The 23,578-nt window shown below is 40.0% G+C and overlaps 1 protein-coding gene across 2 annotated transcripts in view; it reads left to right on the top strand.

Annotated features, from left to right (window-relative positions):
* opn4xa (opsin 4xa) overlaps positions 1–23,578 on the top strand; it is a 41,585-nt gene that overhangs the window by 6,744 nt on the left and 11,263 nt on the right. For both annotated transcript variants that reach the window (XM_042509297.2, XM_042509298.2), the window contains exons 3-4: positions 16,778–16,829; positions 22,075–22,210. In XM_042509297.2, coding sequence (XP_042365231.1) covers positions 22,077–22,210 — 134 coding nt within the window. In that variant the 5' untranslated portion in view covers positions 16,778–16,829; positions 22,075–22,076. The remainder of the gene's footprint in view (positions 1–16,777; positions 16,830–22,074; positions 22,211–23,578) is intronic.

The following is a 23,578-nucleotide window of genomic DNA, read 5'->3' as shown; positions in this document are numbered from 1 at the left end:
TGTGTGTGTGTGTAATGTATTGTAGGGTGGGCCATATGTCCAAACATACACACAGCACTATGCTGGTAAGGGTGGTCTGTTGTTGGGCTGATAGAGTTGCTCAACTCTTTTAATTCAGCCCCTCATCATCCTTCACTGCCTGTAATCCTGACTGCTGATATCTACCTGGCATGACTTTGACCCCTGACTTTAGGCAGCTGTTGGTGGCGCCCCTCATCGAAGAGTGGACATGTGGGATACCGGCGCTCCTCCCTGAGGTGGCACCGTGTCAGACTCTGTGCTGGCTTTACGGTTTTTAGCATTCAAAGAGTGTCCGCCTGGGCCTCCTCCTACTGTGTTACTAAACAAACAGGGCTGGCTAAGTGCTGATCACAACCACTGAGTGAAGATGAAAAGCTCCCTTGGGGAAGGGACACAATTACGTTTCTTGTTGTCCGTTTGCTTTACAGTTCTGTATCGGTTTACAGACTTCAACCAAGCTATTTTGATTATAACCTCTAGCCTTCAAGCCCGCTCGCCGGACAGCTCTGCTAAAAGTGCGGTGCATGAAGCAGGAGCCTTGACTTTCACAAAGCTTCCCCTGTCTCCAACATAACAAGGTCACACTAATTGGAGAAGGAAGTGTTGAGGATGTCTTTGGGAAGAAGCGGCAGGGTTAGAGAGTGATAGCAGAGAGGGTCAGATCCTGTTTCTGCTCTGGTTCCCTGTTCTAATCCAGCCTGGTATGTGTTGAGATCAGAGCAGGTCCCTTTCACTGCAGCCATCCGGTGGCTGCGCAGTGGGACTCGCTAAGCCCCCATTTCCTCTACTGTTGCAAATTTGTTGTAGAAAGCGCTGTATGACAGCCTGGTGCAGCCGCACCCCTGGAACCAAGTTCACTGAAAGGAACTTAAAATGATGTGACCCCACAAAAACAGTCCCACAGTCCATTTCAGGTCCTAACCCCTGAGAAACATGGTACTAGACAGCTGTGTGTTCCCCTTGATGTATTTATGTCAGCCGCTTACATAAATACACTGTGACACACATACACGTTCACACTCATACACGTGGGCCTGTGTGTAAATGTGCATGCTCACACAGGCACAGTGACACACACACACACACACACACACACACAGAGGCATATACACACTGAGGCATATACACACTCATATCATGCTCCCTGTCAGTAATACCCAGAGGATATTATGTCTCTCTCAGCAGACCGGACAGTTGATCAGAGCTGCATGACCACATGGTCACTTTGATGTAAATCACGTAGTGCGGTCACCTTGAAAAGTGCTTGAATTGTAAATATGTGATGAGGAATCTTACTCTGAGATTAATTAGCAGATACACTGATTCATTCACAGCAAGAGAAAAGCATTTCCTTTGTTTACTTCCTTTCTCTTTTTGTAAATTTTATGGTTCTAAGCATGATGTGCACACAAATCGGTTATACTAAATTCATATAACCGTAACAGGTCTAGACCTTGGCCTATTAAAGGAAAGATTCATTTATCTTTTACTGAGAGTCAAATGAGAAGAATACCTGTGTTTAGTAGGTACAGAGTTGGGTCTTGGGTGTGTTTAGTTTAGCACAAAAACTTAAGCCAGGAGGAACTGCTAGTCCAGTGTGACCGAACATGAGAAACGACATCTTTCAACCGCTTCAAAGGTGCGGAATTTAAGAGCAAGTGTTTTTTTAACAAAATGCCAGAGATGTCTCTGAAGTCAGGCTAGGAATTTCTGGCACAAGTTCACCTACTTCCAAGGTGCATGTGGAAGGGAAATAGTCTGAAAAGAACTCCAGCTACACAAGTGGCAATTAAGAACATTTCTGTTGGAGACTAATACATTAAAAATGTAGAAATATTGTACATTATGTTAATTTTTTTGCCTTCGACTTGATGCTTTTTTACACATTCAAGTTAGAAAGTATATAATTACGAACGTCAATACGTAAGAATAATTAATGTATTCTCCATATTTATATATTGAGTCAATTTGAGATTGTCATCCCAATCAGAGATGTGAACTAGTCACATGACTTGGACTTGCAAACCAATTACCAGAAAAAAATGTTGGTACTGTACATTTTGTGTTACATTTTCAGTTATTATGTAGTGGATATGTTGAAACTTAACGTCTCAAAAAAGCTTTGGTCAACATGTGAATAGGTTTAGGATCAAACACCACTTGGTTAGGGTTTGGAAAAGATCCTGTTTTCAGATTCAAATACAGTCCAGAGTTTTGGAAAGGCAGAAACAAGCTGCTAGAAAACACCCACATTGCTTCCTAAAAAGCTGGTGGAAACACAGCAGTGACTCGTTTAAGAACTACCAATTTTGTTGGTATCAAACAGTGACCTGCAGTGACCTGCAGCTTGGCAGGCGTCACATCCACCTCTCGATGACAAAGTCAGCTCAGATACTATGTCACTGTAGAAACAAGGTTGAAGTTAGTCTCTTGCGCTTCAGCCCCTCTGCAGGCGGAGATCAGAGCTTACTTCAGATTGGATGAATTTGCAACAGACAATTCAATGGGCCTCTTTACAAGGAATGCACCCAAAGAAAATACTGGAGCTATGCTCCAGTATTGAACTGTTTATCACTTTAGAAGTTTTTATATGATACATATGAAACGTGCAAATGTAACATGTATGGTCTGCACAATTGTACAATGTTACCATTTTCTTCTTTTGACTGGGCTGTGACTCAAGTAGACCCAACTTGAAAAAATAAAAAAATGTGTTCAACCCAACTTGGAATTCAACACCTTCCTTCAGAACCCAATGATTAAAAAGTATGCTGTTTCCCAGCAAATCAACACTTTCACACTTCACAATTTTCCCAATTCCTAAGATGATCCACTTTGTTTGAACCAACTACATCCAATCAAGTTGCAATGGAAAACCATGAAGAGCTAACAATGCATTGATTTTGTTGGCAACACTACAACACTTTTGGTGGTCCAAAAAAAAAAAAAAAAAATCGCACTATGCAAAACGTGCCTATCCAAAATTACAGTTGGAGTTGTAAACAACTTCCAACAATTTTGGCAAAAAAAAGTAAAGTAAAGTTGAAAAAGTATTCATAGGTTTTGTAAGTTGAACATATTGTACATAGAGCGCATATGTATCATTTAAGACTCAAAACCTAAAGTTTAGGACTTGCGACTTGCCCATCTTGACTTTAAGATTTGCCTGTTTTAACTTGTGACTTGAGTGCACAGACATGAGACTTACTCATAACCCATATCAGTCTGGGTTATAGTTGGTAAAGTACTGTTTTAAAGTAAACTTTTTTCATTAAATCGACTGACTTCTTCATTCCAGGCTTAAGTTATATCCTGCATTGTACAATAATGCTTACACACACACTCACACTCACACCCCAAAACTACAAGCTGTCTACACACAAATCCACACCTCTGTGTAGAACATGGCTCTCACACTGCAAGGGTTAGAAGTTCAGATTTTAACTGGGGCCACCCATGTTAAAATGTATAAACTGGCCCTGCCAGGCAGTCCAAATCCATTAAGGACAGATGTGGATGAAAAGGAGGTGAACTTTTCCAGCCCTGAGAAATATGACTCATGATTATGCTTAACAGGATATAGCGTTTCCCCGCATTACTAATAAATTACACTACCACTCCAACACTTTCCAGGCTTTAGTATTAGCACACATTGTTGTCCCGTCATACCTCTGGACAAACGCTGCTCAGTTGCTCTTGTAATGAACAGAGAGGTGAGTCAACCTTGAACTTTGTCTCATGAATAGCACATAACAAGAGGCTTACAATAACAAGCAGAATGGAGCTTACAAAGAGACAATTGGATGTAATACCATGATAATCTAATCAGTTCACTTGGGAGTAGGGGTTATGGGAAAGTTGACTTGCAGTGTTTATTTACTTCCAAGGTCAAATAAATTAGCGATAGCCGCTACTAGTTTTGTGGGAGGATCCTTGGATTGTAGATTAAATCAACTGTTATGATATCAGTTAATGAACTAATTAAGCCATTTATTATAACCTTGGTGGACGTTGTATCCTGTTAATAAGAGAGTAAGCATGCTATTTGAATCCAAGCTAAACCCATTTAATACCTAGATGGAGAAATATTTAACTCATTTTAAATAACTTAATTAATCAGAATACATTTTGACTTGCAAAAGTGTGTCTGATTATACAGGGAGTATCAAGGACACTTTTGAGTGTGAACTGCTGATAAGGAACTGATGATTAGGAATAAGGATGCTGTGATAATTTTGCATGTTATTGTTATTATCAGAATATGGAGGTCAGGTTTATTTGAGGTGTTTGGCTCCAAGGACAAGATTGATGTGCGCACAACAGGGCAGTGAGTCATTCGGGGTGGAGAGAAAATTTTAAACTCTTTTCATTCGTTGTTTTGAGTCCACCTGATAGCTGAAGTATCTGGAGACGCACACTCGGGTGCATAGGTCAAGGTTCAGGTGTCAGATGTTAAAGCGCTCTGGGCATACTTTTGTCTGGACTTTGAAAAGAAAAATATCAAGTTCGTAAAACAGTTTTGTATTTTCAATTGTGAATCCATTAAAACCGCACTTTTACTTTTTCTCTTATTCATGAAATCATATGGTGCTGGTGACAGTCCCTTGGAGGTTGGCGAGACACATGACAACATATGAACTTTATCATGACTGTAACAAGATAATCTGGCCTCATATCACACATCACTCCCATTCCAAGACACTTTATCAGTTTAAGCCAGAGTCTGAAAACACTACAGCTGTCCCTTTGACCTGTGACAGGCGATCTCACTGCAGGTTAGGATGCTGACTCGGTTCATGTTACTAACAATTGGCATGTGCAAGTTTGTGTGTAGAATCACCAGCAACACCGCTGACACACTGAAACAGCTGAGAACACTATGGATGAGCGACAGCCTCACAGATGGATGTGACAGATAGATAGATATATGGCTGCATGGGTCGCCAGACAGGTGATAGATAGACAGCCAGGCAGATCCATATAAACATACGTGTAATTAATCAGAGTGGATGCTACAATCATGCATACATAGATGAACAGTGTTTAAGATTTGGGGGGATTTAGTGGCAGCTAGCAGTGAGAATTTCAGTTTGCAACCAGCTGAAACTTCTACCAGTTTTCTTTCAGTGTTCATTGTTCAGGCAGTTTTTCAGTGAGAGCTGCAACACAGTGGCTTCACACTAGACGCGGAAGTGTCCCGATATGTTAAGTGTCGTGCCCATCAGCAGTCATGTGCCTGTTCACAACACAAGCGCATTTCTCCAAGCTGGTCAGCAAGAGATTATGCTTCTCCACTCAAGCATGGGATGCATATTTTATCATTTATCATAATAATATCCTTTATATCATATCAAATATTGTCTTTATACTGCTCAGAATATATTATAAATGTGTTTTTCTGCCAGATTTGCTCGCAGCTTGCAGAAAAAAATAAAGCAGACGTCGCTATTGCTGCAGATCCTGAGCCTGATGCAGAGATCTGGGCTGTGGTATGCCCGGTGGGAAGAGTCCCATTGCTCCACATAGGTGCCAAAAGGAAGCGGGTAGCGCTCCATGGAAAATGCGCTTTACCGTACTTCTGCATCCAGTGTAAACATGGCGTTATCCAAAGACTCTTTTCTTCTCCAAAAAAAACCAGACAAACTGGTAAAAACACTGAATAAAGCAGTGTCACGTCACAAATCAGTGTTTTTTAAAAATGTTTTAGTGCTGCTCGGCTTGTCACAGTGGGGCCGCTCGCCCAGCACCTGCTAATGTGTGCTCATCTTATTTCTGATCCAGAAGTTTGAGAGGTTTTTTACCATGGGCTGAGTTATCCACAAAGTTCTCCTCTCCAAAACAAACTGACCCGGTGATTTATAGCCGTAAAAACACCAGATGATTCACGCTACAAATCAGTGTTTCTCCACACTGTTTGGCATATCGGAGACAGGCCGTTCGCCGAGCACCTGCTAATATGTGCTCACCTTTTTTCTCTGATAACTTGAGATCCAGATATTGAGGAGGTTTTAACCTGGAGGTGAATTATTCAGATGTCTGTTCCTCTCTGAAACAAACGGACCTGGTGATTTAAACTGGTAAAAACAAAGCAGTGTTTTCCGCTGTTGCTCGTTGCGGAGGGGCTCTAACCACTGTTGCTGACATGAAAACACAAATGGCTGGCTCTAGAGCCAGTATTTGGTTTGTCTATTCTGGGCTACTGTAGTAACATGGCAGTTCAACATGGCATCTCCGTAGATGAGAACCTGCTTCCTGTGTAGATATAAACGGCTGCTATTCTCATGTTCAGTTGATTATACATTAAAGAAAGCATACTTAATATATTTGATTTCTGCCAATATATCCCCCTAAATCCACACTGAACCTTTAAAGTAAGGGATTACAGTGACTGTAAAGGGTCTCATTTAGTCTTTGTGCGGCAAGTTCAGAGTTGCACCTTTTGTGGTGAATTATAGGTCAGCCGAAGGGTCAATTATCCAACTCTTGGTGAGGATCAACACACTCAGGCATTCCTTTAGAACTGTTTTTCTGCGCTTTAAAAAAATACTGTTTCCACCAGGGGGACAAGGGCGCAGAGGGCAAAGCTTTTGGAAAGAGACGACTATCACGTTTCCAATACATTTCTTCGGAGAACAGAAGAACCGTCGTACCTGTCGCAAGTGTAAAACACAGAGGTGTCAAAAGTGAAACGCGATCAGCATATCTGACAAAGGGGAAACTGCTGTGAGGGATCAGTTCAGAGAGAGAAAGACTGCGTCCCCACAGCAGATGGGAGCTTTATCGTTACGGCCGGAGGGGGAGAGAGCCATAGAAGGGAGATGCGAGACCACAAAAAAGGCTGGAGACGCGGCTGGACTGTGACACATGTCCCGCTGTGGAGGGGGATTTTACTCACCTGGCCTTTGGTGTGTCATCATGTTACCAATCCTGTCATGAGCCTCCACCCTGTCCGCCTGCGCTGCATTGTTCAGCACTGCATGCGGACAAGGGAATAAAAGAGAATAGATAATGAAAAAGAGAGGCAGTGGGAGGGAGCCACATTTTGGCCCTTTGTTGGTGCTGTATCTTTTTTTAACACTACTAAAGTGGGGGATAAAGCTGATCAAAGGGGTGCATATGATTGCTCTGGTGGGTGTTGAGGATCATTAGGTGGTAAGGCAGTGAGAGTGAATGGAGTGGGGGGTCTGATGTGTCGTGGATGAGGAAAAAAATGATGCTGCAGATGTAGGCGTTCATCAGTGATATCAAACTTCATCGTGCAGGTCTTGAAAAGACGCACCTGAGGAGTGCTCACTGAATACCACACCTGGTTTTTATATCATCCAATGTCTGTCACCAGCTGTCTCCCAGTTGTATGTAGGACATCAAGAAATTTCATAGCTTTAATGACAACTTTTGTTATCTTTTGCACAATGCAAGAGAAAGGGAGTGTGTGTGTGTGTATGTGTGTGAGGATCTGAGGGGAAGAGAGTGCGTTAGTCATAACACACCCCAGATGTGCTTAAGCCCAAAATAAGCAATAACTAAAGCCAGTTTTACTGTGTTGAGTCCTATTTACACTGATGTACAGACAAGCCTTCACTTGCACTGTGCTGAAATTGTGCATCCTCAGAATTAAACAGATCAAACAACGGAGGTGAAACACAAGACAGCTGACCAGATACACTGCACAGAAATTTAAACAACTGGAAACCATAATAGACAGAATTTACACAGAGGTGCATATGCTTTGACTTTCAAAGTGACCCTGTTTTGACTGAGGTATTTAAAATATAAACAAACTCTGTAACAAGCCAGGATATAAAAGTAACACTTAGAAACATGAGCTGCTCCAAGCTCTGAGATGACTTACACAGTCCCAAAGACCTCCACGTCAAATACCTTTGTAATGGAGCTGTTTTTCTAAAAGGACCACGCACAGACACACACACACATATATTTGTATGTGTGTGCGCGATAAAGTGGACCTTGGGGTTCTTTACTGGGAGTGAGAGAGCAGTGTGCCAGCCTGCTGGAGGTGCCGCAAGATCAAGAACAGTCCACCCCCAGGTGGTAAAGCTGAGCTTTCAGGGGTGACAGGTCGCAGACACCGGAGTGGTCACACACGTGTCAGAACATTATTTACAACTGGAGAGGCCCACCTTAGACCACCTACAACTGCTCCTCCACTTCAGTACTGTACATCTGCAGGAGGTGCTGCACCCCCAGTCCACTAGGTGGTAGTAAAGCTCCATTTAAGGCATCTCTTCATCATGACATCCTGACATGGGTAGCTCTGATCACCAAAGAGACAGTATATCTGTTATATGTCTGATACTATAGCCTATAATCAGAAAACCACAGAGACATGAGAGACATTTGCTGTTCAAATGAATCCAGTGTGTGTGGTTGGATACAGCTTCAGATGCATAAGTGGCCATGCATGTGTGTGCATAACTATGTCGTTAATTTGAAACGGTTCCATAACCTTTGGGCTCCTGTTCAAGGTCGCAAAGGACTTCAGTGTGGTTAACAGTATTGGATTAACAGCGTGCTAGTTGTCTTGAGCAATGAGGTACACATACTAAATTTATTATTCAAATATTTAAAATAGAACAAAACTCTATACGCAATACGAGAGCATCATGCCTCATTGCAGCGCCATGAATATCCCTGATCTGCAACCCGTGATCGTACACAAATACACTCATCCAAGTGCTCTAATTCTATGTTTGGTGAAAAGACAAGCTGTTAATTACTGTAGATGCAAGCTACGGTCACGTGCAGACGATATGATATATAACTTATTTATATGCCAACTGTAACAGAATGGCTCACCTTTAGTTATAACAAATGGCCTATCATTTTTTTTAAGTAGGCTTATAGTTAACTTTTTTTTTTTTTTGGTGCTTTGAGCAAGCTGAGGGCTATCTAGTTCCATTATATTCAACTTGGGGCAAAACTCCAATACTCTGCAACTCATAACAAACAACGTAATTTGATAAATAGCATTACAGGAAAGAGGAAAAATATGTATTTTTGATTTTAGGGGTATCTGTCTCTCTAAGTAAAGGGTCTAAGTACTCTTCTTCCACTGGTTGCTTGATGCATGTAGAAAACATAGATCATGTGTAACATCTATTTGCAATCCACTTGATCATAACTTAACATATGATACCTAAAACATCTAAAACATGATAATTGTTGTGTCAGTGGTTAAATATCCTACCCCTATAGGCCACTTACAGCCAAACAGAGAGACCACAACATGAAATTCTATGCTATAAATTACCTCCTTGTCCATTTACCTTTAAAGATTATTTTACGTTTACTTCTTTTAAATGCAACCAAAACACACAGACAGAGTTTACCCTGTCCGAATGTACTCTTCCAGACACACAATAGCTTGCAAAAGCAGTTGTGCAGATGAATTTCAGAAGGCCTTGTTACATCAGAAGGTTATATCACATCAGCCACCTATTTAACATGAAATAAGTTACTCCAAATGCATCGGCTCCATATCCCAGAGAGCTGCTAACTTCATCATGAGAAGCCTGAGAGGTTTGCATATTTTCAGAAATGGAAGAATTCCTCTGCTGCTCATAGGATGGAGTTAGGGGGATATACAGTATGTATGAGCATTTTGTCTTCTACAAGCATAGAAATTTGTTATGTCGCCATCTGGTGGTTGTCAGCAAAGTAAAGCGTATTCAGATTCAATGAAACATGAATTTACATTCATCCAGCAACAAACATAAGAGTACAGTTTTTTTGACATTACTATAAATATTTCATTTTTTAAAAACATTTTTTTGTAAATTTGTAAAAATTCAAAGTTTAATTTGATCAGAATTCAAATCTAATAGCTAACGTCATAAAAATTTCGTGGACTTGTCTGTAAGTGACAAAAAAGAGTATCACAGTTGTGCAGTGAGCATTTGTCTGATAAAATACTGAAGTCTCCGAGATAAACACCCACATCCACCTCCAAATCCACACGTACAACACTTACTATTTAACTCTCACTGGTCTCACCTCTGAACAATGATAGGGACGAGCCTCTTGTAAAACCACACCCTGGTTTGTGGATTTCTATTGTGCAGACCCATTGAGATTTAGGGCCCTGACGCACAAAACCACCGGCTGGCTGTCATTAATGGTGGATGAAATATTCAGACCCTTAAGTAAAAGTCCAAAGATTGCACTGTAAAATACTCTGTTACAAGTCCTGCACTGAAAATTTTATTTAAGTAAATGTAAGTACATTCAGGAAAAAGTTCTTAAAGTATTAAAAGTACCCAATGCAGAGTAGATGTACTTAGTTATGTTCCATCAGTGGCTGTCAGTCAATGTTGGGCCGTCGGTGAAAGTATTTTAACCTAGTTTTTGTGGTGGTGTCCAGCACGGTTTGCACAAGTCAGCCCTTGTTGTTTTTTATCGGCTGATTGTTAAATTGGTATCGGCGATGGCAGTGCCCGTCAGTGAATGAAATCATTTTTATTGACAGTTCAGCTCAGAGTATGAGAAGAGATACGGTAGAGAGGAAAGCAAACAAAGGGCTGAAGTCAGGGGGACGTGAACAGAACTGTAGGTGAAGTTATTTTCTAGCCATGGAGGTCTTATGCAGAAATTGGTCTGTGATTATTTATGTTATTGTTTGCGAGCCCATGGTAAATACCAGATATTGTTCTTTGTGTATTAATGTGCTTACCACAATCCATTCTGTCAGTCTTCCGGTTTTCCTATTTGAATGACAAATATAGACTACTTTCACCTGCTGCTATGGAGAGTTATTTCCTCTCATGCAGACCAAGACTGTACAAGCTTGTTGGCTTTTGGCTGTAGTCTTTGTGGTGTTTCAAGGGCAACTTTTCGGCTGAGACACAGGCAGCTTAGTACTGAAAGCTGTAGTGGCCATCAAAAGGAACACAGGAGGTGCATTGCACATTATGCAGCATGTGACCACCGTCACTCTGATAAGGATATTGGAGAGCAAGTGCAGCGGGTTCCTGGGACAAATAAATCTGCATGAAACAATACCACAGCGACAGAGAACAGGAAAAGGAAGCAGACATGAAACAAATACATCACCAGAAGGAAGCAGTAAGGTGTGCCAGAACACTTTAAAGACTATGAAAGACAGAGGCATGCATGACCTGCAACAGTGTTGGCGTTTGGTGTCTTTATTTATTTATGGAGCCGTGTCTGATGTGCTGTCATCACCTCACAGTTTCAACAACCACACATCCTCTGGGTTTGACGACTTCAAGTCTTCAACATATTGTATCAGACTGCAAATTTAGTCCTGCCAACAGCTGATACAGATACAGTATTAAAATTATTTTCCCTCAGGATAATCGTTATTTTTATACCTGACTGTAGTGTTTAGTTTTGAGCTTTTCTCTTGTCTTACACAGATGTGGTAAGGTGACGTATTGTTTTTAAGTTGCACAAGAATAAATAATAAAATAAAAAGCAGATTTTGTAAGGCATTGTCAGAGGTAGAACCAAGTGAATGGACCTCAATTTAGACAGATTTCAACAAAGTTGAACATTTGTAAGCCTCACTAAGCAGTACTGAGTGTACAGTGGTTGTATTGGATTACATCACATTGCACAGGTGTCATCATGTTCACACCTATTTGTATTTATTGTTAATTTTACTTTATGCAAAAAAATGAAACAAATCAATTTCACTGTCATGATGACAGAAATCTTGAGTTATAATTGAGACTAGTGTATAAAATGACTTTAACTGATATAGGGATCCATTGAAAAGACAAAATAAATCGTCACCGGTGAAAGATTTAATATCTTATATGTGATCTCACTCTATGTCTTGGGTCTTTTTCAAAGCACTGAAATTCCTCACAATAATACATTAAGGTCCATACCACCATAATACATTAAGGTCTCAGTTAAGCTCTGTCACAGCCTCTGACACAGTTCACTGTGTCACTGAGGTTAGCTTCATCGATAATCTCTTTTATTCCTGAGTTGCTGGGCCACTAGCTATAACTAAATCTGTAGTAATCCATACAGACAGGTCTACAGGAGCCCTTAATATACATGAGTAGTTGATCCTCTGAGCCATTAGATAATACTTTTCTCCTAACGACTGCCCTGAATGTTTCAGTGTGTACCTCTAACAATCCACTGCCTCACTGCTGCTGATGCTGAGACGCTTATATAATGTCGAAAAATAATCAATATAACGAGAGCATACTGTGAAGGTGACTAGTCATACTTTTGCCATTCGTCACGTGTTTGGACACTCTGTTGGAATTAATCCATCTCGATCACGCCTGTGCATGGAGTCAACTACCTACAGAAGGTCAAGTGAGGTGAGGGTTAAGAGGAGATCTTAACCCTCTCCAAAGAAAATGGAGATGTGACACCAATCAGGGGGTCCTTTTTATAAATGATTTGAGAGCGCTGCTTAGATGCAGATGGATGTTTGACTGAATGATTGACACTCACAAATTGCTGCTACAATTTCCAACAGAAGTCTTGTGTGTTCATGCTTGGGTCACAAGTAGCCTATATGAAATTCCCTTTCAACAGTGAAAAGTAAAAGAAAAGGTGGCAATTAAGGCTGGTGATGCAGCTGATTTGGAGGATAATAAGGATTTTTTTTTACTAAATATGGTCTCATCTTATCTTATTTAACATGAAAAATGAGATAAGAATGAGCTAACTTGCACACCCTGCTGTCTCTCATCTTCACTCCCCGCTGCTAGGAGACTATTTGACCAGAAGGAGAGTGAGCAGCAGCTCTGGAGAGGGACCTTCAGTTAGCTTTACCATCTGTAGCAACTCAAACTCAGTCAGTGCAAACCCCAGCAACAGGGGTCACAGCGAGCTAGTGGCCAGTGGCAGCGCCGGGGCTAACCGGTGTAATGGTAGCAACAGAAAGTTTTCCGATCTGCTGAGGAGTTGGGGTGGTATGAAACCCCTGGGGTTTATGCCAGCTGACTTTGAATTGCTACAGCTGCTAACTGAAGTGAATCCTTATATTCCTTATATTTATTTACATTTTACATTAATTCTGTTTTTCTGTATAAATCACAAAAATATGTCAGCAAAAAGCAGGTGGTCATACACCCAGTTTCTGGAACTTTCTTGAACCTGTGATGTAGACATGATGGAGTCATAGCACAACCAGCACTTGACATTGTAACATCCTATGGACATCTGGTGTAATTCTGCCCTCCTAGTGTCAGATTGTGACAGATATCTTGGGATCCCTGCCTAAGTACACCTGGGGCCACTTTAGATCTCTGCAATTTTTGACTTCATCTCCCAAAGTCATGAGCTATTCTTAAATGGTACCGCACGCTGTTCTGTAACCTCATCCCTGTTTGCACTACTAAACCTCTTGACATGCAGAGAAATACACTCACTTAGACAACATATTGACCTATTGACTGGGAAGCCAATCTCTGGTGACCAGGAGCGGTGCCTGAGGAAGCTTGGCCTAACTGATGACCTAAAATAAAACCAAAATGTCATCACTCCCCAAAGGAAGCAACAAGGGCTACAACAAGCACCACTTTAGTTTTTCAGAGGCCTGTCTTCCCCCTGACAGGATCTGACAAAAACATTGACCTAATTGGGTAAAGTGGACTGAACTGAGGAAAAAAACAGCATCAACAAACTTTGCTGGTCAATGTGATGGGAATCTTTGGCATTAATGCCGTGGTTCAAGACATCCTTTGTAAATCCTGTAACAGTCACTGGCCAAAAAACAAGACAAGAGGCTTTTGAGCAAAAATCAGAATACAGAAGTCTGAATTATGTTCATACACTGTGTTCATAAAAGCATTTTTTAAGAACCAAAACAGAACTTCAGGATTCCATTACTTGTAAATTCATTACCTTTATCTGTGTTTGGCTTCCCCACCAGATTCTCGTTCATGGTAAGATGTGTGCTGGTGGTCCTACAGATCCTCTTGAATTTTATTTTGTAGACTACTGCTTGTCTCCAAAACCCCTTAAGGGGAGACTAATTCTCACATACAAGCTTTTGTGCTGAAGCGTATTTTGTGAAATGCATTTGTCCTTTTCACACCTCAGAGGGAGGGAAAGAGGTGACAGACTATCTTGACGGTAATTGGATTGTTGATTGTTGTGGTGGGGGTCACTTCAGGCAAAAGGAGCAAACAGACAGCACTCTGATCTGAGACAGCTGACATGAGTGTGGGCTAGTGTATGGTCATCTCTTGGTGGTTCTTGAGGACCAACCAGTACTATCATGCTACTTATTTGCGATGAACCATTTTGCAGAACAACTTCTTACATGTCCTCAAGAACCTTGTTGCCAGTGATTCTCACATCCTCACATCCATTCACACATCCTGACCACATCTTCACAGAGACCTGGCTTCATCATAATATCCCGGAGCAAGCACTTGAAGGGCAGAGTGAGTGCTGCACCCTCAGAACATAGGTGCAGTAAGACAAGGGAGGGAGGACTTCATGTGTACATCGATGATGCTTGGTTCTCAAACATTGTTAAAGTAGATCGACAATATCTCTGAGATCAGGGTTTCCCATACATTCATTTATTCGTGTTAGCCCGCCAGAATAGATTGCCCGCCTTATATTGATTTTCTGTTTTTGGAGCTGCGCCTAAAAGTAGAAAATCTCTCTCTCAGTCAGCCTCTGGTACATAGTGTATTCTGGGCATTGGAGGAGCAGGGCGCTAAGTGCATTGAATATGCCTACCTTAATAAAGGACCTGTGTACCACATTCAGAACATTAATATAGCAGCAAACAACTATTTGCTATGTAAAGATACAGTAATGGAGTAATGTCGTCCTGAGCAGAGAATGAGAGAATGAAGTAACGCCCCCTCTGTGTGCTGTATTCAGAGCTTCTCTGTTTTTTGTTGTGGGAGGGGGTTTTTTTGGGGGTTTTTTTTTCCGAGCTTCTCATTTTTTTGTTTTTGTTGTGGCCATGTGTGCATGTTACTCCTGTTAGTATGTATATCTGGCTAGCAAATTACCACCACTATGCACTGCGCTTGTATGGTGGTTACTGCTAAATACACAGTTAGGACCCACGGTGGCAGAATTGCATAGTTGTGGAAACATAATGCAGTGCTCCACAAAAAAAAACCCTTTTTTTTTTTTTTTGCATAAAAGGGACTGCCACTTGCGTTTTGTTGTGCAACCCTGTGCTGCAGAATGAGAACAACAGAGGCAAAAATATTATCAAGGACCCCTCCCACCCAGCACATCACCTGTTTGACCTGTTGCCCTCTGGCATGTGCTACAAGTCTATCAGAGCTTGCACCACCATGAACTGCTTCTTTCCCTGGGCCATCAGAAATATAAACAGCAACAAACAGTAAGCAGTAAATAACTCACTACCCCTACACATGTCCCTGTGCAATAATCTACCTCGCTATTCTTTTACCCTTTGATCTTGGCACTGTTATTATTTTACATTTGCACTGTTATCCTCCTTCTGTACATGCTTCTCTGGGATACATTTCAGATATCTGATGGAGTATACAGCATCACTGAAAGCTCTTTTTGTTTTCGCTACATAAAGCAAACAGTTAAGCCTTGTATCCATGATCTTAAATGCCCTCCCCAATGGATCAGCTGGTCATCACAATCCTGTAGTTTGACACAGCAAATGATTGAACAAGGCTTCAACAACAACATAGAAAACAAATAAACAGAAAGGCAAAACTAATACATGCCTCACTGCATGTCAGAATTCATTTAAGTGTAGCTAACTGGTTGGAAACTAGTGTGTGTTGATAGGTCTGTTTCCCTTGCAAGTGCACTGACCCAGAAGTTATCCTCCTCTCGCTAGATGGTATCCAGACTGAATCTTCACAGAGAAAGCCTGTTTTATAAGTCGCTGCATTTTTGGGCCTCCTTTGAAGGTGCTGTGAAAGTCGAACAAAATGACCAGATTTTAACACACAAAACGAAAATTGAGGGCAAGGGGGCGGGGGTGCTGCAGCTGTCTGCTCAGTTGTGCATGGGACGATAAACATTGGGAGGCTTTTATCTGAGTGCTTTTCTCAAGATTCACCTTACACAAGGATGAGCAGTGAACATGTTTGATACTGTATTTAAAAGGTTTGGCACTTTTCAAAACCACAATTCTCAAAGCACGCCCTATGTGAAGCGGCAGCAGCTGGACTCAGTCACTTTCTTATGTCCATTGTAATCAGCTATAGCATCTGCTGCTCACATACAATTGTGCTGCTGTATGTAAAATCAACGCTTATAAAAACTACTTTGCACAACACACATTTATCATTATTCATTAGGGGAAGCTGCAACTGTGCGACAGACAATTGGTTTTTCAAAAAATGTTTTCTTTGAAGCACAGTTTCTTTTTAAAAAGTATTTACAAGAGTTTTTTGTTTCCTGAAAATGTCTTTAATATGACCAGACCAGCCTCTTCCCACCTTCCCACACAAACAGCACGCACATCCCCATGCACGCACACACATCACACACTGGCTTGATCGATGCATTATGCCATGTGAGAGCTGTGTGTGATGGGTAGCCAGCAGGGGGATGGGTCAATGTGCTGCTGCTCGCTTCTCTATGAGTCTTTCTCCTTATTCTCATATTCTCTCAAGCACTGGCAGCAGCAGCTCACTGTTGCTGCAGTGTATGAGAGAATCTCCATCTAACTTGGGGATTAGAGAAACAGTCATCAACCATATCCATTTATACTTGGCGGATTTCTCTCCAGCACTTTTACATGCTGTACGGCTTCTGTGTTTGTGATCCTCTCTTCCAGTCCAATACAGAGGTGCCCTGACGAGGAGAAGGGGCTTCACTCTCTGCATGAGGTAAAGTAACACTTTTTCACTCTCTTTCTGTATATTTTGAAGTTTTATACACGTGTGTAAACCATGATATGTTAATCTTTTGAAGATCTACCATATAAACCAAACTTTCTAAGAGAAAAAAAAAGCAGTTTTCATTTATTTTTTTAATTATATCTTGGGGTTAGGTGAAGCATTTGCAAGAAAAATCTGTGGTTTTCTTGCTAAAGCAACATTCTTATTGAAGATTTTCTTATACCTATCTATACTATTGATGATACTAGTCGATCATCTTAGAAATTTAGAGATATGAAAATAGCAGAGGACTTTTATTTTGGCAAAACTCAGTTACACCGTGAATTGATGCAGAAAATGCAAAAATAGGTGCACAAACATTTACCAGAATGCAAGAGATAAATATTTGACACTCATAATTTTCTTTTGGAGGACCCCACACCCCTAGTTTCCCTCCTAGTTGTCCGCAGCTGAAGCCGTGCATAAACATGCTGCACCAATATTACATCCTTTATATAACATTATGTGTATATATATATATATATATATATATATATATATTTATATATATATATATATATATATATTATATATATTTATCATTAGCTATCAAGGATAACTAACTAAAAAGGCAAATCTCCAACAAACACACTTGTTAATTCCAGCTAAACAATGGATAATGCTAAGCAGTACATTCATTAAGAGAATTTCTTTAAGTCATTTTGCAGTTTATTAAAATGGCTTTGAAGTGTTTTCAGTGTATTTTTATATTCAATGAAAAGGTTAATTTGCCAATATTCAATCAGCTTTGCATCACATCAATGTTGGCACTATGTGTTAATGAACAATGGTATACTTCCCTCCATCTTAGCAGTGCCCAGATCTCTCTGCTCATCCCTCAGCTCCAATCCATTTGATGACGCATTTCGCAGTTCGATTTTTGCTGACTCTTGGGTTGTTGCTTGAGCTACACAGAAACAAAAAAGTATAAAAGCTGATGAGCGGAAGAGCCACACCTTTCTCTTTCAAACTTAGACCACACTGCAATCTAACTGTTAATTATGCTGGGGCGCCTGGTGGCTCATAGAGTGGTCAGAGGCTGTGTCCTCGCCGCAGCGGTGGTGGGTTCGATTCTGGCTTTGGCCATTTGCTGCATGTCGCTCCCCTCTCTCTCCCCTTTCATACTTAACAACTGTCCTACCAATAAAAGGCAAAAATGACCCCCACCCAGAATATTCTAAACCAAGTTCCTATTTGTTGCTGAAAATGACATTAGAAACAGATTTTTGTGCACTGTTTAGCTGTAATACAAGAATGTGTGAACAGGAAATGGGTGCCATCTTGGTTCCTGTACTGTAAAAGCAGGGGCAGAAAGGGCTTTCTTCATTTTCATTTTTGCTTTCCATGAACACGGACTTAAGAAATCTCTGAAGTAACATGAACACATTCGATGCATCCATCCCAGTTACTATGAAATCCCCAGAGAAGATGTTAAAGAGTGCTTTTCAGCTATACTGTGAACACAGTCACTCTAAATCAGATACGCATTTGATTCACAACACTTTAGCCTTTCATAAAAGACAATGCTTGTTCCAAATGAGGGGAAGTAAGAGGTGATTGAGGGTCTCTCTGACGCACAAGGCTTCACTGTGCACAGTAAGAGCTCTGTGTACTTCAGCCATTGCACTGTATTATAAATATCCATGCTATTCTATTAATTTTTTACACCAGGACAGAAAATGTTGCACTATCAATACAGTTTAGTCAGAGCAACATGCTACGGCATTTCATGTACATGTGTTATGAGTCAGATTCACTTCTACTCTGGTGGATTAAGCTCAGTACCATCAACCAGCTTTGCACTGTGAGTCAACAGCAGATATGATTTATAACATGTTCTCAAACAAAATTATTAATGTGAGACATGGTAGATGTTTTATAGCATCTTCTGTGGCAGAGAGCATTGTGCTGCACTGGCACCCAATTCCTCTCTATAATGCAGATCAGAGGGTGGCAGGAAGTGGGTTAACATGGGATGATGAACGCTGTTAAAATTGCGTGACTCAACGTGCACTCTTGAGTCCATCACATTAACAAAACATAGAAATCTTCTTATAATCAGTGCTGCAGCTGAGCATTGGCCGCATGGAGTAGCATGTGGAAGTCCTTACAGCCATTTTCATAATCAGAAATGCCTTGAGTTAATCACCTTTTGGATAAATATTTCCCAGTCATGTACAGCACAGCCATCATGGGCACTTTTGACGGATTAAAAACCGTTACACTTCTGGACATCTTGCCTGTCACACTGCCATCCTTTTTTAAATGCAATGTTGCCGTATTAGAGTTGTTGGTGACAAAAATAAACAAATCTATTGTCATTTGTTGGCTCTGTGCTCTAAAAATGCAAATTGTGGCTATCTGTCAAATCACCTCATAAAAAGTCATAAAAAGCCTTTTAGTTCAATAATACTGAGTGCAGATCTCACTCTGACCAGAAAGGTTATGGCTGTTCCTTTGCTCTCCTCAAGTCTTCTAATTAATATTTAGCTGACTTGTTTTACAGTTTGCAAGGTTTAATGATTGAAATTATAAAAGAACAGATTGTCATAATTCCACAATTCTATATGTTATAAGACCTGTAAATTATTTTAAAATGAAGTCATAAATCTGTCATGACAAGTTAGTGGATAAGGTGAACTAGCTGACTTTTTGAGGCATTTCACCCCGAAAAGTGTGAAGCAGAAACAGTTTAAAGTTCTTGAAGCAAGAATGAGTTTTGTTTCTATGTGTAAGGCTCAAGCGGTCACCTCCAGCACAGAAAAATACCAGCCCATTTTCACTCCAAACTCACCAAATAGCCCGACTCTGCCAGAGCTTTCAGCGTATAAGGGTGACGCAAAAAGCCACCTTCTGTGTCCAACCAGAATGTGGCTTTTGGCGTCAGATGAAAATGTACTCGCACAGATCTGTTGGCAATGCTGTCATGTGCTGAAGGATGGCCAGATGGCACTTGAGAATATGGCTGGATAGAACCTTTTGATGCACATGAAACAAGAACAGCATCAGGTAATCACGCTGCTGGTAACCACATAATATAAGGAGCGCGTGTGGGAGTCTGGAGTTTGTTTCCTGTGTGCATGTATGTGTTTTTCTCCACACCTTACCATGTGGCTCTTTTGCCTAAACCTAACCATCTGGGACTTTGCCTAATCCCAACCATGCGACAGTCAACAATGTTGTGTAAACATAAGGACCATACTGCCTCATCCCTCCACATGTGCATTCATTGACATCACGGTAATGGGCTGTGTTATCCCACCATATGCATTTGTTGGAAGTAGACGTGGAAGGTCACTGACAGAGCGGCACCATGTGACCAGTTGGGATGACCATGTGTTGAACTACAGCCTTCGCAAAAAAACTGCAGTTCCTCGAATTGCCTTGAGGCTGGCTCCAAAAGTGAATCAGTCCTCATAGAGACTCATGTTAAAATGCCCAATTTTACAGCAGAAATAAACATGCTTACAGCTTAGCCATAAAAAAGTTTTGGTCTCTATAATTAATTTCTATAACATTTTTTTTTAACATTAAATACTCATTTAAAAATAATTTGTCAAATCTTAATCATTGTAAAACTGCATGTGCTTGAGCCTCATGTTTGTTAACTAATCAAGTTTAGAAAGGTGGCGTTTATTGTTATTTTGCAAATCGCTCTGTAGATTCAAAAGAAATCACACTGAAACTGATACTGTGATTTGTTTAAAATAAAATGAAGCAGAATCTAAATATCTCTTAACTTAATTTCCGTCTGGTCTGTATGCATGAGGTGCACACGTTCTCTCAGCCACTAAATATCAGCTACGTGCAGTGAATGGTATATGCATGATTTTTGTGCATAGTTTATAGATCTCACCCAGATAAGAAGAGTGTACAAACAAGAAGAGTCAGACTCCTGACTCCTGCCATCCACAGAGCCATGCTGTGAGCGGGGCTAAACAGTGCTCAGATGTATAGATTTCGGGCTTTTAGCACTATTTTGTGTGAAAGTAGTTTGAATGTTTCCCTATACAGCTTGAAAGCCAGATGATGCACAGACTGTATTGTCCAACCAACCAAACAGGCAAACTGACGGCTGGTTTCGACACTAGAAAAGCTCTGATGATTCCTCAGAGCTCACAGATACACTGTCCAGTTTTGTTGGAGTGACACCAAAACCCAACATTTCCTGTTTTAAAATGCAGTGAGTTCACAGTAAAACTTCAAAACATCAGCGGTGAGCTGGGAGGAAATGTGGGGATTTCCTTCAGCACTGTGGTGGAATGTAACTAAGTACATTTACTCAGGTACTGTACTTATTAGTAGTATAATTAGTCAATTAATAAATTAATTAATTGGCATTAAGTCATTTTCTTGTAGTTTTTCTCCTTTTTTAAATGATTTTGAGTTTTATTATGATAAACATTTAAGTCATTTCCCTTTTTTTTAAAATAGATTTGAATTTTGGAGTCTTTAATTTTTTTCTGAATAAGTTACTTTGGCAGCTACTTTAAAAAAACTCAGTTGATATCTTTTTTGATTGTTTTTTAAATAGTATTTAGTTTGGGAGACATTTTTTTTTCTTCTTCTGAATTGGGTATTCTGGCAATTAATTTTCTTTTTTAATATTTGGATACTTTTACTTTTCATACTTTAAATATATTTTCTTCCTTACGCTTACTTTTACTTAAGTAACATTTTTAATACAGGACTCTTCCTTTTAAAAGTATTTTCACTGTGTGGTTTTAGTACTTTTACTGAATTAAAGGAACTGAATACTTCCTCAGTGCTTCAGGAAAATAGTGAGTGTGTTCAGTATATGAGCACTGATATAATCATAAAAACAAATAAGAAATAATAATTGCTCAACTGTTAGAAGACAGATAGAAAATGCATAATGAATGTAATGTAAACTGATTCAGCTAAACACAATGTTCATGTATAGGAATGTTAACTGAATAAAGACAGTTTTGTAAAGACGCTTTATGCCAACACATCTGATGTTTTTATAGTTTTGCCTCCAGACATTTTACTTTCTGGTCATGATAAGCACTGTTACATAATGTAGAGAGTTTAGTGGGTCAGAGGGATGGGTTTGTGTAAAAGTCAGTAGGACATTCTGTACATGAAAACAGACCTTTCGATTGTGACGCTTTCATGTTTGTGTGTGTGTGTGTGTGTGTGTGTGTGTGTGCTTGTGTGTGCGTTGCCTCAGAAATGGACGTGGAACTTGGATTCTATCGGCAGGTGGATGTCCAGGCCCACGCTCACTACATCGTTGCCTTTTTTGTCTTGGTGATCGGAACAGTGGGTGTGACTGGGAACGCTTTGGTCATGTATGCCTTTTTCTGGTAAGTGAAGTGTTGAAAAAATATGTCTGTCACTGTTAGTCTTTTCTAGCCAAACAGCTGTGCAGGCGAGGTTAATCTAAAATCAACTCATTGTTTACCTGACAACAATTCTTACTTGTAATCTTACTTTTTTTAAAAAATATATATATATTATTTCTTCTATTCACACTGCATCCTTGTTGAACAGCCTTGTTATAGCCTTTGGCTAGAAATTAGTTTGGAAGACCAAATTTATAATTGTTCTATGATTTTACACAAAGCCTTAATTTGTCCATGTTTTCCCACAACATTACCAAGCTTTGAGTTGGGATGCTGATAAACAGATGGAACAAATGAATTTCATGAGTGCCAGTAAAACAACATAAGGAAGTGAAGCATCATAAGGCATACTGCATGATGTCAATGTACAGCTGGCTTATATGCTGCTTGCACAAACAAAGCCAGCGCGTTGACTTTGAGTTATTGTAAAACATTTATAAGGGCCCTAATACGTATAGCTGTTGTTAAGCACAACTGTTGTTCCTGTACATTAATTTTCAAAATGTCTAAAATAGTTGCTTCTTAAATAGCCATCAGTAATTTATTTAGCTCTTACTGGTCGTTTTTTGTTGTTGATGTCAAATGGACCAGATAACAGTTGCCTTAAGTACAGAGCAATAATAATTCTAAAACCTGGAAAAGAGTTAGCATTTTTGTACTGCTGGTTCCCTCGTCTTGAAGTCAATGGGTTCTTTGAGCGGGTTCCTGGCTAGAAGCCCTAAATAAGTTCTGCGGTTAACACAAGCTGAAAAGATCTGACATTTTGCTCTACAACAGAAAATAGGTCAGTAAATACCTCCCTTGTGACTTTTGAAGATTTTACATATCAGAAAAACAGCGGTGTTTACAAGTGGCTAAATGAGATTACATTGCATCATCACACTGAACACAGCTTTACAGGCTTGTTGTAATAGCGACATCAGAGTCCTGTAATTGTTGTGTAATTTGTTTTTAGCTCAATGTTAGCTTTTATTTCTGGTGATTGCATTTACACTTCAAAAATTATAAAAGTGGTGTTTATTTTTCTGGAAATTTACTGGAAGTTTTTTCTGTAATAATCCAAAATCCAATGCAAAATCCCTTGTGACTTTATAGGGGAAATATTGTTAGGTTGTAATAACCATTTTTCTTATCATGTCTCTAAACTATTAGAAGGTCATTTTAATCCACAGTTAAAATAAAATGCTCTAGTGAAATCTGGAGTTGAGGTTCATCGTCAATAAAACGAAATAGTTCCCAAAATAAACCAACATTATTTGATATTGTAAAAAGCCCCAGTTAGGATTTTTCATTTTTGCACATAAACTGGCCTTATGAGCAAATTCTTGT

The sequence above is a fragment of the Plectropomus leopardus genome, chromosome 20 (assembly GCF_026936395.1).
Source record: "Plectropomus leopardus strain MGB_pleo_1.0 chromosome 20, ASM2693639v1, whole genome shotgun sequence".
Taxonomy (NCBI): domain Eukaryota; kingdom Metazoa; phylum Chordata; class Actinopteri; order Perciformes; family Serranidae; genus Plectropomus; species Plectropomus leopardus.
Note: the sequence above shows the minus strand (reverse complement) of the source record. Positions and strands in the feature narration are given on the sequence as shown.